At 35.3% G+C, this 12805-nt stretch overlaps 1 protein-coding gene across 1 annotated transcript in view; it reads right to left on the reverse strand.

Moving 5' to 3' along the window:
- LOC125233905 (bumetanide-sensitive sodium-(potassium)-chloride cotransporter) overlaps window positions 1-12404 on the reverse strand; it is a 58899-nt gene extending 46495 nt beyond the window's left edge. The window contains exon 1 of the mRNA XM_048140074.1: window positions 11701-12404. Coding sequence (XP_047996031.1) covers window positions 11701-12084 — 384 coding nt within the window. The 5' untranslated portion in view covers window positions 12085-12404. The remainder of the gene's footprint in view (window positions 1-11700) is intronic.
- Between the last annotated feature and the right edge of the window lie 401 nt (window positions 12405-12805).

Consider the following 12805-nt stretch of genomic DNA (forward strand, 5'->3'; position numbering starts at 1 on the left):
TAAACATTGTTGCACGACTTCGGATTTCATCGAGGACCATGCCATGCGTGACCATGCTCATGTGATGGGGTTCTTATATTTAGGGCAGTAGGCTTAGCACGAGTTGATCTTCAACACTGAGCACTGACATATTAGCTCTTGCACTGTTCATCTCGCTTGTATAATATACTAATATGGCAGTACGAACGATTATAGGATTTACACTATATCGAGTAAGGTTCCATGACATCTACATATCGAGTAACATTTTATGAATCATTAGAAACATCGTAGAAGCTAAGTTTATTATACCACATTTGTTACATGGCCCTTTCACCTTGTATTTCTATCCCAGAGATGCTTAAAAATTCGAAATCGAATACCACACTTTGTCAGCCAATCAGTTATCTAAATTTGGATGGTGATAAGCAATAATGTGTCAACCCACACGCCAACCATTTTGAGAAAATGGCTTCTAAAGATTTTTTCTCATTTTTTTGTTTCTCTTAAAAAAAATTGTTTTTTATATAGATTGTTGTGTTTTTCAGCTATAATACGTTCAGTAGTAGTGATTATTGTAGCTTAATTTCAAAACAAACTTCAATTTGACGAAATAATGCCCTTTTCTTTTATTGCGAATTGTTCGACGACGTCAAACTTTTTCAAGACTGTGTTATGATACTTAACCCACTTTTGCTAATTGTTAAAAAATATCTATGAGTCTTAAATAAACATGTTAAAGCACATAAATTGTTATTGTAAAATACTCTACCTATGCATATTTTTAACTTTATAAGTGTTAAGTAACATATCAGTCATGGTCACTTATGTTATTAGGTATAAATAATAAAATAATAATAAATATTATAGGACATTCTTACACAGATTGACTGAGACCCACGGTAAGCTCAAGAAGGCTTGTGTTGTGGGTACTTAGGCAACGATATATATAATATATAAATACTTATATACATAGAAAACATCCATGACTCAGGAACAAATATCTGTGCTCATCACACAAATAAATGCCCTTACCGGGATTCGAACCCGGGACCGCGGCGTAGCAGGCAGTCACTACCGACTGCGCCAGACCGGTCGTCATGTAGGAATCAATACATTATTTATTAATCAAACCTTTTAATGATTTTTCTACTCCCGAACTGTTATTCGTCATTTACAGGATTGTGCGTATCGAAAAAACTGAAAACGCATTGTTTGGTTCTGTAATCATGGCAACGCATTGCATTAACGATACTGCGTGCGTGCGCGGGAAGGCTTTGGGCAGCTGAGCTGACAGTGCAAACCTTTGCAATACAGGAAACAGTGTGAATTTCGCGAGAATTATTTAAAAAAACTATTAAAAACTAAGTGCATGGTCGTTGTAAAAGTATTGTATGCAATGGTGTTTAACTGACTCCAAAATACTCGTGGAAAGTACGCCACTCATATTTCTTGACCTCCTTTAAACGCCTGTTGAATAAAATACTATAAATTAACTATTAGAGTAATGATCATTTCTAGACACATATTTAAATTATCTGTGCTTTTTCAACAAAAAATCGTTACAAAAACCAAATAATCATCTTTAAAAAAAACAAACTACTTATCTAAAATATACAACAAAATATTTTTTTACGCTAAGAAATAGACTAAGTCATTTAAATTATGAATAACTCATGACTTGTACAAGAACAAAACATAAAATATCTTTAACAAAATAATAAACTACCATTCAGTAAGTATTCAAAAATCAAACAATATTTTTATGCATACGAGTACATTAACACGTCTTAATGTAATTAGTAATTATAAAAAAATAGTAGCTTATATTAGATTTTTATATAAACACGTACTTGTAAAAAATGTTTGCAAATTATAATAACGAATATGTATATTCATGACTTAAAATGTTCAATTTCGTACTGAATTTACCATTCATGTGCAAAAATATACTAATGGACTAAGTCATAACTTATTCAAACATAAATTAATATGAACAGTTATATTTTACAATATAGTGTCATGGTACTTACACCAAAAACGAACAATTTATGACCCGAATATAATTTAACAATAATGACTTATGTTTTATAACACGGGTCGTAGCATAAAACAACGAATAAAATATCATTTTGCAATAATCATTCAAGTCTCATAGTGGGTAACTATGTCATTTTTTGCGTTTTGCAAGAATGAGTCAAGTGTAAAAAAATCGTTGAGTCAACCCTCATAACACATTATTGTAATTTAAATATGTCTTCTGCCAATTACTATAATAAGTTAAGGTTCTTGACACATTAATGCAAAACAGGCAACACACGATATAGGATTTGTGTTAACCTATTTTTTTACTTTTGGGATAGTAAAAATTTTCAAAATGAAAAGGTCATTTTTGCAAATAGAAGTTTAAAAATCCAGCTATAACATGGCATTAAAATCTCATTTTTTTAGTTTTTGTGGGTTGACACATTATTGCTTATCACCATCCATTTAATATATGCATGCAAACAAAGCACATTGCACATACATTTTGTATTATTTGCTACATTTATGTTTCATTTTCAGTTACCTTTTTTTTTAAAGCCTGCACCCACTACTCTTTCTGTTTAGCCTGTTGGTTGACTGGTAGAGAATGTCTTTAGGCATTAAGTCCGCCATTTGTACTTTATTTGTTATATTGTGCAATAAAGTTTAAATAAATAAATAATAAATTTTATGTGGCGAATGAACATTTTTTATAGGCTAATAAGCACCGATAGCCAAGAGCGAAACAATACGACATAAACAACAATCTTAGGAGAATGAGGACGCATTAACCCTTTCAAATACTCGTGATTGAACGCTATTCGGCAGAGGAAACCACATAAATTATAATTCAAATTTTTAGACACACTACTATTTTGTCTATTTTAACATTTTTAACTATAAACTGAAATGTCATATACAAAGAAAAAGTGACCAAGGCCTCCAAGTGTTCAAAGCTGGATTCGAACCAGCGTCCTCCGTTATCGCGACGGATGCCTAAACAACTCGGCCACTCGGACACAGTGGCAAGGGTTGAAATTTTCAAGTATAGGCACAATTACCGAAGGCTTATGGCGCCCCCACGGCCATCTCTGAGGTAGAACCGAAACTAGTTCGACCTCCTAACTGAATCAACCCATGTGATATTAATATATACAGTTAGCGAAGAGAGATGACGCTGCCGTGCTAATTCTTAGAACAAATTAAGTATTTTTAGTAGACACACTACTATTTTAACTATAAACTGAAATAAATGTCATATAGAGGTACAAAGAAAAAGCTTTTCTTTGTATATGACATTTATTTCAGTTTATAATTCTAATGATTTTTAGGGTTCCGTAGTCAACTAGGAACCCTTATAGTTTCGCCATGTCTGTCTGTCCGTCCGTCCGTCCGTCCGTCCGTCCGTCCGTCCGTCCGCGGATAATCTCAGTAACCGTTAGCACTAGAAAGCTGAAATTTGGTACCAATACGTATTTCAATCACGCCGACAAAGTGCAAAAATAAAAAATGGAAAAAAATGTTTTATTAGGGTACCCCCCCTACATGTAAAGTGGGGGCTGAATTTTTTTTTCATTCCAACCCCAACGTGTGATATATTGTTGGATAGGTATTTAAAAATGAATAAGGGTTTACTAAGATGGTTTTTTGATAATATTAGTATTTTCGGAAATAATCGCTCCTAAAGGAAAAAAAAATGCGTCCCCCCCCCCTCTAACTTTTGAACCGTATGTTTAAAAAATATGAAAAAAATCACAAAAGTAGAACTTTATAAAGACTTTCTAGGAAAATTTTTTTGAACTTGATAGGTTCAGTAGTTTTTGAGAAAAATACAGAAAACTACGGAACCCTACACTGAGCGTGGCCCGACACGCTCTTGGCCGGTTTTTTTTTGCTACAATCCATACTAATGTATCAACTTGCAAGTGAGCCGCGGCCTGAAAATTATAAGGGACTCGTGCATTCATCCACCCCATCAGTAAGTTGACTAATGTCGGACTCTCCACGTGTTCTAAGACTTCTAAGACTACTAAGAAATAATAACTCAGAACTAAAACATAGTAAGTTAGTATTTATCATTTACATCAGCTTTAGAACATCACATAAACATGACATTACTTTGATAGCGATCTAACTACTGTTAACACTCGTCATTGGGACTGATTTTAATGATTTGCACAACTATGTAATGCGCAGAACGAATTATGGCAGTCTTGACCTAATTTGCTTTTTTTAAAAAAATACACCGGCTGCATTGGGGTAATTTCGAAAGTCGTCTAATTTCGGAAGTCGCATAAAAATCACCATTATTTCCATCATATCAAGATTCCCCTTTCGAAATTACCCGAGCATTTTTGTGCTTCGAAATTATCCCAATGCACCCTATATTATATACTAGTGAATATGACTAAGTCTACAAAGTCACATTTAACCCTTTTCCAGTACGCACAAAACTACAGTCTTTACAAAAATGTAAATATAATAACTGAAATAATATGTTGACTGAAATCCTAATTGTATACTTATGAACATTATGAAACTTATAGGACTCCAAGTTTGAAATTCTATGTGTGTAAACCTAGCGACATACGTACGCACACACATAGAATGTTGATTCGCCGCCTTTAAACTCTTTAGAGCACAGAATTATAATTAAACCAGAATGAGTTGTTAGGCCAAAAAGTGTGTCCACATGAGAGGTTAAAGTTGGGGCTGGTGTCCCTCTCGCACTTATTACCACTATCAAAATCACGGAAGTTTAACGTGTATACTATAAAAATCATTTGAATGACGTCATCACTGTCATCATTTGGGGATACCAGTCAATATTCAAAGTTACTACCAAATCTACTAATACCCAATTAAAGGTTTTTAATAATTGCGCAATTTTTTAGTTTTATGGCTTCATAATAATGACTTACCAATTCGTTACAAGGTATTAATACCCTTGCCTCGATATAATGCGAAAATAATTTAAGAAGTTTATAAACTTAGTTATCATACAGGTAAAAATACTACTACTATAGTAATTTTTTAACACTGGTCACACGTGCGAGAGGGACACCAGCCCCAACTTTGACCCTCTCATGTGGACACACTTTTGCTAGTCTGTCAAGAACGCCTTTATGCGCAGGTGATAAGGTTCAATTTAGTATGGCAAAAAAAGTGTGAGCTCAGTCCCTATTGTAAGTCGATGCTTTAGAGTTTAAAGGCGGCGAATCAACATTGACGATTATATGAATATCTACTTTTTCCCCTCACTAGCTCGGAAACACGTGTTTTGTCCTTTAATACCAGCGGGTAAACGCATTTTATCCACTAGTGGGTAAAGTAGTTTGACCTTGAATAAAGTCAAATTAACTGCTTTATCATTGATAAAAGTAGGTGAATCTAGTAATAAAGATGATTTACCACCTGTGGAACTACTGGAAGCAGTGATAAACGCATTTTTTGCGTTGTAGTTTCCTCGATATAGTGAGGGGAAAAGTTTTGTGTTACACTCGGGTGCAAATGTATTTTACTTCTCGTGTGTTAAAAAACTCGCAAGTTTAGGATTCTATTCTCGAACCACTCGCTTCGCTCGTGGTTCAACTATAGAATCCTTTCACTTGCTCGTTTTTCAATTCCACACTCGGCGTTAAAATACAACTTTGCCCCCTTGTATAACAAATAACTATTACAATTTTATTACCCAACTACGGCAACGCAAAAGGAGGGTTATGATTTAGTTAATACCATCGAGATCAAATAAAATGAAATATAGTCACGTTTAGAGTTATCGCCGCTCAATATACGCTATAGTGCATTGGGGTAATTTCCAAGCACAGAAATGCTCGGGTAATTTCGAAAGGGGAATTTTGATATTGACATGATTGAAATAATGGTGATTTTAATGTAACCTTCGAAATTACCCCAATGGACCCTAATGAGTTTGATTTGACTGTATTGTCACTAATATCGCCAAAGGTGAAATAGCTTTCTTTGACCAAAGCAAAGCTAATTACCATATAAATGAAATGCCTTCGTAATATAATATAAACATATCACGTTTGGTGTCCAATCAGTTCAATGGCCGCAATTTCGATGCAGTCTTTCAATTAGAAATAAGTCTTTATCGAAAGTTGATCACTTTAGTATATTGTCACTTTTACTTATTGAAATGCCAACATAATGATTGTGTTTATTGCAGAAAATGCGGCCAGAAATAACTACTATGTCAGCTTTGTTAGAATTTCTTTCTCCCTGCATAAATTATAGAACCTTGATTACGTTGGCGTCCAAGGCGTGCTTAAATACCGACCGAAGCTAATTCTCCAGTTATATAAAACTTACGTAGTTAACTGATAATTCACGAAGCGTTAGCGTAACGTCATAATCAGAATAGAGGTATATGATATATCCCGTCAGTCAAGGCCCCTAGTTTCATATTTAAAAAGACCCGTATCTGTTTCTTCATATTTAAAAATAACACGTTGAACTAAATCGCCTTATCGTCAGATTCCACTCACACTCGGTACTAAAAGGTCCTAAAATACAAATAAAGCAATGCTCATAAGCTACTTTGATTTAAAAGGGTAGAATTTACAAGGATTACTAAGTTTAGCCAGTCTAAATATAGCCACACTTGAACCTTGTTAACACGGACAATGGTAGACAGTGAAATTTCCAATTAGGATACCGTGCAGAGGTGTACAGTGCTAGATTGTCTGGATTCGTCTTCGTGAATATTCTGGATAGGATATGCAAGTCACTACCACCGATAGTACTCTTCATTATACTGCGCTACCACATTAAGTCCGCCATTTGTAGGTACATTCTTGTGTATTTTTGTGCAATAAAGTTTAAATGAATAAATAAATCACATAACTAAGCTCTGTAATGTAACTTTTAACTGACTTCAATATAGAGGAGAAAATGTTCTGCAGAGATATGTTCTTTTTTGTGACACTAATCCTAAAAAATGTATAATACCTACCTGTATAAATATGTATCGGTAACGAAAGTTAGCAATTGTTTGTTTCATAAAATTTGGAAATGCCACTCTACCACAAGATGAGTAATAGCTAATTTGAAATCGAATTTGTCTAAGGCCTGATTTAGACGGCGTGCGAACTCGCACGCGATTTTAGTTACATTGCGGGCTGTTGAGGTTAGATTAATTTTGCAGAGCCATCAAATACCGCAATGTAATGAAACTCGTATGCGAGTTCTCGTACCGTCTAAATGGGCCTTAACACTCACATTTCTCGTTGAGTAGGTAATTAATAATAACTAGTTATTTGTTTTCTACGAACCAGAGGTTTAATCTAACTGGTAAGTTATGTCCCTACGAATAAATTTAACCATGATTAATATGCACGTCAAAGTAACAAACCAATAGATTTATTTGATAAATACTACACGTTTAGAAAGGTCAGTGGAAACCATTTCCGCTTTCAAAATCGCTTTTCTGGTGTCATTGAAACCGCTTAAAAATGTTTACGCATAGATTTGTTTATAGTTTCAATGTAAACAGAAACTAGCATTGTCCTTATGGTGGACTGCATAAACAAATAGTGCTAGTTTATCTTTCGCCTAAGTGCGTTTTCACATTATCCGATCCGATATCGGATGTCGGACCGATATCCCATACATTACAGGCGCCATCTTGGATTTTTTCTATTGAAATCCTTCCGACATCCGATATCGGATCGGATAATGTGAAAACGGCCTAAGCAAAGGATGCAAAAGTAGCGAAGTGTATCGAAGCGAAGAAGGTTCAAACGAACGTCTGAATAAGATTATTGTGTTTGTAACTATGAAGGTATATCAAGGGTCACATATTGGTGATATTTTTCATGGTGACTGTACAATGACAAGTGTATGTCTTAAGTGTAGAAATTACGACGATATACATACATAGCATAAGCGTTATGGTTTTATATGATAACAATTATAAGTTATAAATTGTTACTATTTATAACAATTATAACAAAGAAGGAAACACGTTGTTATAGTCTGAAATGTCTGAATCGCTCTCAAATAATATAAAACGAATATATTATTTTGGCAATTTAACTTCATGTAACCAATAATAAATGTAGTATATCTAGTAGGGGCTTATGACGCACATATTTAATCATTGGATCATTAAAGAAAACTATTTCAGCACTTTAGCCGGCTCTTAATACTTGCAAATATCAATCTACCTCTGCAAATATAAATTTCGCGATTTCGAAGTTAATATCAAGACTGCTTGCTGATCTCAAAATGCGACAAATTAGAATTGCACGAGTTGATTGCTGGACCACATCAATACGATCAAATTCGTTGCCTGGATTTACCACCTACAATTGCCGAATTTATTAACAATTGGAGCAAATATCAACTGGCCAACCGGGTCATTCAACCAAGAAGCCAGGGCCAGGTATAATCCAATCGTGTATGGAAATGGAAGATTCCTTGAGGCTTAGTGCTACTAGATTAGATGTTAGATACTTCTTCATCGCGTGTCGATTGTTTTAAACTGTGCGGGCCCAAAAGGTAGCGACATTTATGGTTGTTAGTTTCTGGGACCAGGAATTAAAACCGGTGAGCCACTGTTCAGATTGGCGATAAGTAAAATCGCTGATTGCCTTCAGTAATATTGTACTTACATAAGCACCTACAGAAGATATTACACTGAATTATAGTGGATAACAAGAGGCAGAGGCAGACGAGCGCTGGGCTGGCGATTTAAATATTTGCCACAATAACTTTAACACTAATCCGACGGAGCATAGGTCAAAATCATTACCAAAAAGGCCACTTAGGCTAACTAAAACTATCTTGTTGAATCTAGGTCGAACCGCCAAGAAACCAGGTGTGTTATTTCAAGCACCCATCCCGCTAAGTGGACCTACGAGGCTATAGGAAGCGAACGCCGCGAGTGCACTTATCCAATTTGAAACTATTATGATTTATTGGAATAGAAGACGGGGCGCCGACGGCAAGCGTCTTCGATGTTCGGAGGTGGAGGGAAACGATGGGTAAAAGGCCGTGAACTTGGATAACTCATGGAAGAACCACGGAATTCAACACGGCTTTTTGAAACGTTGCCTAACACCTCGAATGTAGCCTAAGAACGCCAGCTACTCCACAGCCTGAGCCACACATGCCCGTAACCCTTTCAAAAAACTGGACCTTTACTCCAGTTTCGAAAACCCTCATACTGTAAGTCCTTCGAGGAAACGACAGTAGGGATATCATTCCATAGCCGGCGCGTCCGCGAGAGGAAACGGGCAAGACCTTCACGCGCTATCATTTGTCAAATACACACGATATAATATAATCAAGGTACATTTATACATATAGTTTATATTTTATGTATAATTTACCTCGAGTCTCGTTGATTAAAGAGTTGTAATTCAGATCGAGGGTTGGCCGTGGGCGGATCTAGTTACGGTAAAAGGTTTCACGTAAAGCGCATCATGTTACTTTCCAGTAACATGGGAAATCGACATATGGCCTCCAACTAGCTAGCAACGAGGAAAAGCCAAACATACTTGAATAAAAATTTGTCCAAAAATGGAAGATTTGTGAATAAACAATAGATGGAATGGATGTCAGTGGAGAAAGGGAGCCACTGTGACTACCCGTTCAGCGGTTAGTAACAGCCTGTCTACGGTTCAATACGATTTTCTTTTCTATGTCCGGATGTTCTGCTCTACAGGTCGCAATTCTCAACTACATATTTACTGACTCTCATAAAATTTTGTGATTCTTTCGATTTTTTGTCGGTTCAGTTTTACAATTTTTTGAACGACGGCAGTAATTCGATGTGAATTCGACAGGGATTGGCGCCGCGTGCTCTAATGGTAATGACGTAGGCCACCGAAAAACTTTGTCGCTTTTTCTTTTGTGTATGACATTATTACATAACAGTTTGTGATAGAATAGAAGTATATTTTTACCGGATGTGACTGAATCAAATGCCACTGGTACTGTATTAAAGACAAACCCACGGAAATTCATTGTTTGCAGAACATTAGTAGTATTGTGAACATAAACCGTATTACCGACTGAATAAATAGGTAGCGCTCCATTATTTCAACATTGCTTATCTGTTTTAACATCACGAATCAGAACGATCTAAGTTATGGGGATTTTAATTTACATATGGCCTTTTAAACTTTTACGTATGGGTTATGGTCGAACTTAGTTACAATTTACAATTTAACAACTGCGATAAGTAAAGGTATGTTAGATACCTACATTACTAATGTTTGCTTTAATCGGAAGCAAGTTTACCATTGCCACGTTTGTTAAATACGCACCAACTAACTATGGAGCAAACGCGTCAATGGTATGTGAACTGCTGGCAATTGTGTTGCCCGTCTAACAGCACCTTAAGTAACTTGATCAAGTTTAATTGTATTTTTGATCTTGTTATTGTGAGTATCCAAAGGAAGAATGAGGTGATCGAAATATAGAAACCAGAGAAATAATATCCTTACCAGGCCAAACCAAGTGGCAAGGATATGCCACAAGGTTTATAAGTTATCATTTGTGATTGACAGGTAACTGCAAAAATGTAATCCTGTTAACTCCTACATAGTATGAAGTGACATAAACAAATTACTGCCCCTAAACAAAATCTTTTCTATTGTAAGTACAAAGTTTCTAAAAGGTTTCTAAAAGAGAACTGAACTAGAACTGAGCTTGCTTCAGACCCTCAATGAAGGAGGAGGAAGAGGAAAGCATTGGTTTCCAGGAGGACATGTCTGGACAATCTGGACCGTTGAATAACTGCTTTTTCCTGGCAACACCCTTCTAACTATGAGATTAAGATCTAATAATTTGAGAATCCTTATAATTTTAATTTGACGACCAGTCTGGCTCAGTCGGTAGTGACCCTACCTGCTATGGTCCTGGATTCGAATCCCGGTAAGGGCATTTATTTGTGTGATGAACACAGATGTTTGTTCCTGAGTCATGGATGTTTTCTTTTTATATAAGTATGTTATATTGTCGCTTAGCACCCATAGTACAAGCTTTGCTTAGTTTGGGGCTAAGTTGATCTGTGTAAGGTGTCGTGTCCCCATTATTTATTTATTTATTTTTATAAGAATCCTTGTGGATATGGATCATAAGGATCACAGATAGTTTCGACATGAAATGCTTCATGTGACCTCCTATTGATGAGCCTTAAGTCAAATTTTTAATACTCCTACTGTAGATATACTCCTATGTACTTTATTAGGTGTGTATGCATAAAGATTTACAGTTAATTTCAATTTACAGCAATCGTGAAAGTTTATGCATTCCAATAATAATCAATTAGTTATGCTATAGTTAATTACTTCATACTAATCAATGATGGAAATTAATTGCAAAAAAAAACAGTGGCTGAAAAAACGTAATTATAAATACATAGAGTTACAGACCCCTAACAATACAGAAAAAGCCCTAGAAATTCACAGAGTGGTGTATTGTATAACTCCTTATAAGAAGACATTAAATTTGTAACTACTAAATTTTAGGCAATGTAGCAAACAAAGAAGTAACATCGTAATGGCCAAATTTTTCTAATAGTTATAGTACCAAAAAATGTTTTAATGCTTTATTCATTCAATAATAAGTGAAAATATTCAAACAACACAAAATTGATTTTGGTTCACATAAATTAAATTGGTGTGACCTAAATCTAACCTTGGCTACCATAACAAAATAACTCACCTGGAATCTGGTAGCCGACTGCTGGTTTCTGAATCGAGATGGCTTCTCCATATCTCTGAAACTGCTCTTGGTGACCGGAACCTTCCTCTGCATTACCACACCATTGTTCGGCTCTAGCAGCTTGTCCTTCTCACCAGACTCCTTCTTAAACTGCAATCCTGACTCCGAATCACCATCCAACCTCACTGTTACATCAGAGGGATACTGTATCTGGCCATTTGTGGCTGCCATAGACTTGGCAGAACTTATTTTTCTAAACCGTCCGATGATAACATCTTCCTCGTCATCTATGGGCATATTTAGCTTCTCCGGGAGCGTTGGGCCACTTGGGTTAGAGTCACTTTTTACTGGGCTCAACTCTATGTCCTTTTCGGGGGAACTCATTTTTATTTTTTACGACCGGCGTTTTTGTAATGGTTATAACAATGTATTTACTTTAACTTAAAGTGTTTTTGGACACATTATCGAGGGCACTACTAATTTGGTGACAATACAGTGTTACAATTTATTTGGTACATTTAAATTTCGTAAAGGTAATCAAAAACAGTTTTTGTAAACACTCGCATTATGTTAGCATTAACGTCATTCTACACATATATTTAAATCATGTAATTAATTAATATCACTAGATCAATATAATTGGTTTCAAAATATTTATACTTTCAGTCATAAAAACGATAATTGACACTAAAATTTCAAAGCACGTGAAAAGGACGCGCAAACACACCTCAGACGTCCTTTCTCATTGACTGATTATAAATGAATGAAATGAAAATCGTATTTTGTTTGACGGATCGATCGATTGTCTAGCTTCAAAATTTGAATGAATAATAAGCAGCGTATACACGTGTAAATTGACTCATACACGTATTTTAAAAATTTACAATTTTGAATAAACTTTAACTAATAATATACTATGAAGTGTACAATATACAAATGTACATTTTGCAGTGATAAATGTCTTATTGTAATTGTTTACAAGTATCCTAAATTGTTTATCACAAATCCCTTTGTCAAGTTTTGAGTTGATCATAGTCTAATCACTGCTTTAGTTACGCTAGAAACCAGAAACCGTTCAATCATTCGTTCATTCGTCACATAATGT

Source organism: Leguminivora glycinivorella, chromosome 15 (assembly GCF_023078275.1).
Source record: "Leguminivora glycinivorella isolate SPB_JAAS2020 chromosome 15, LegGlyc_1.1, whole genome shotgun sequence".
Classification (NCBI taxonomy): Eukaryota; Metazoa; Arthropoda; class Insecta; order Lepidoptera; family Tortricidae; genus Leguminivora; species Leguminivora glycinivorella.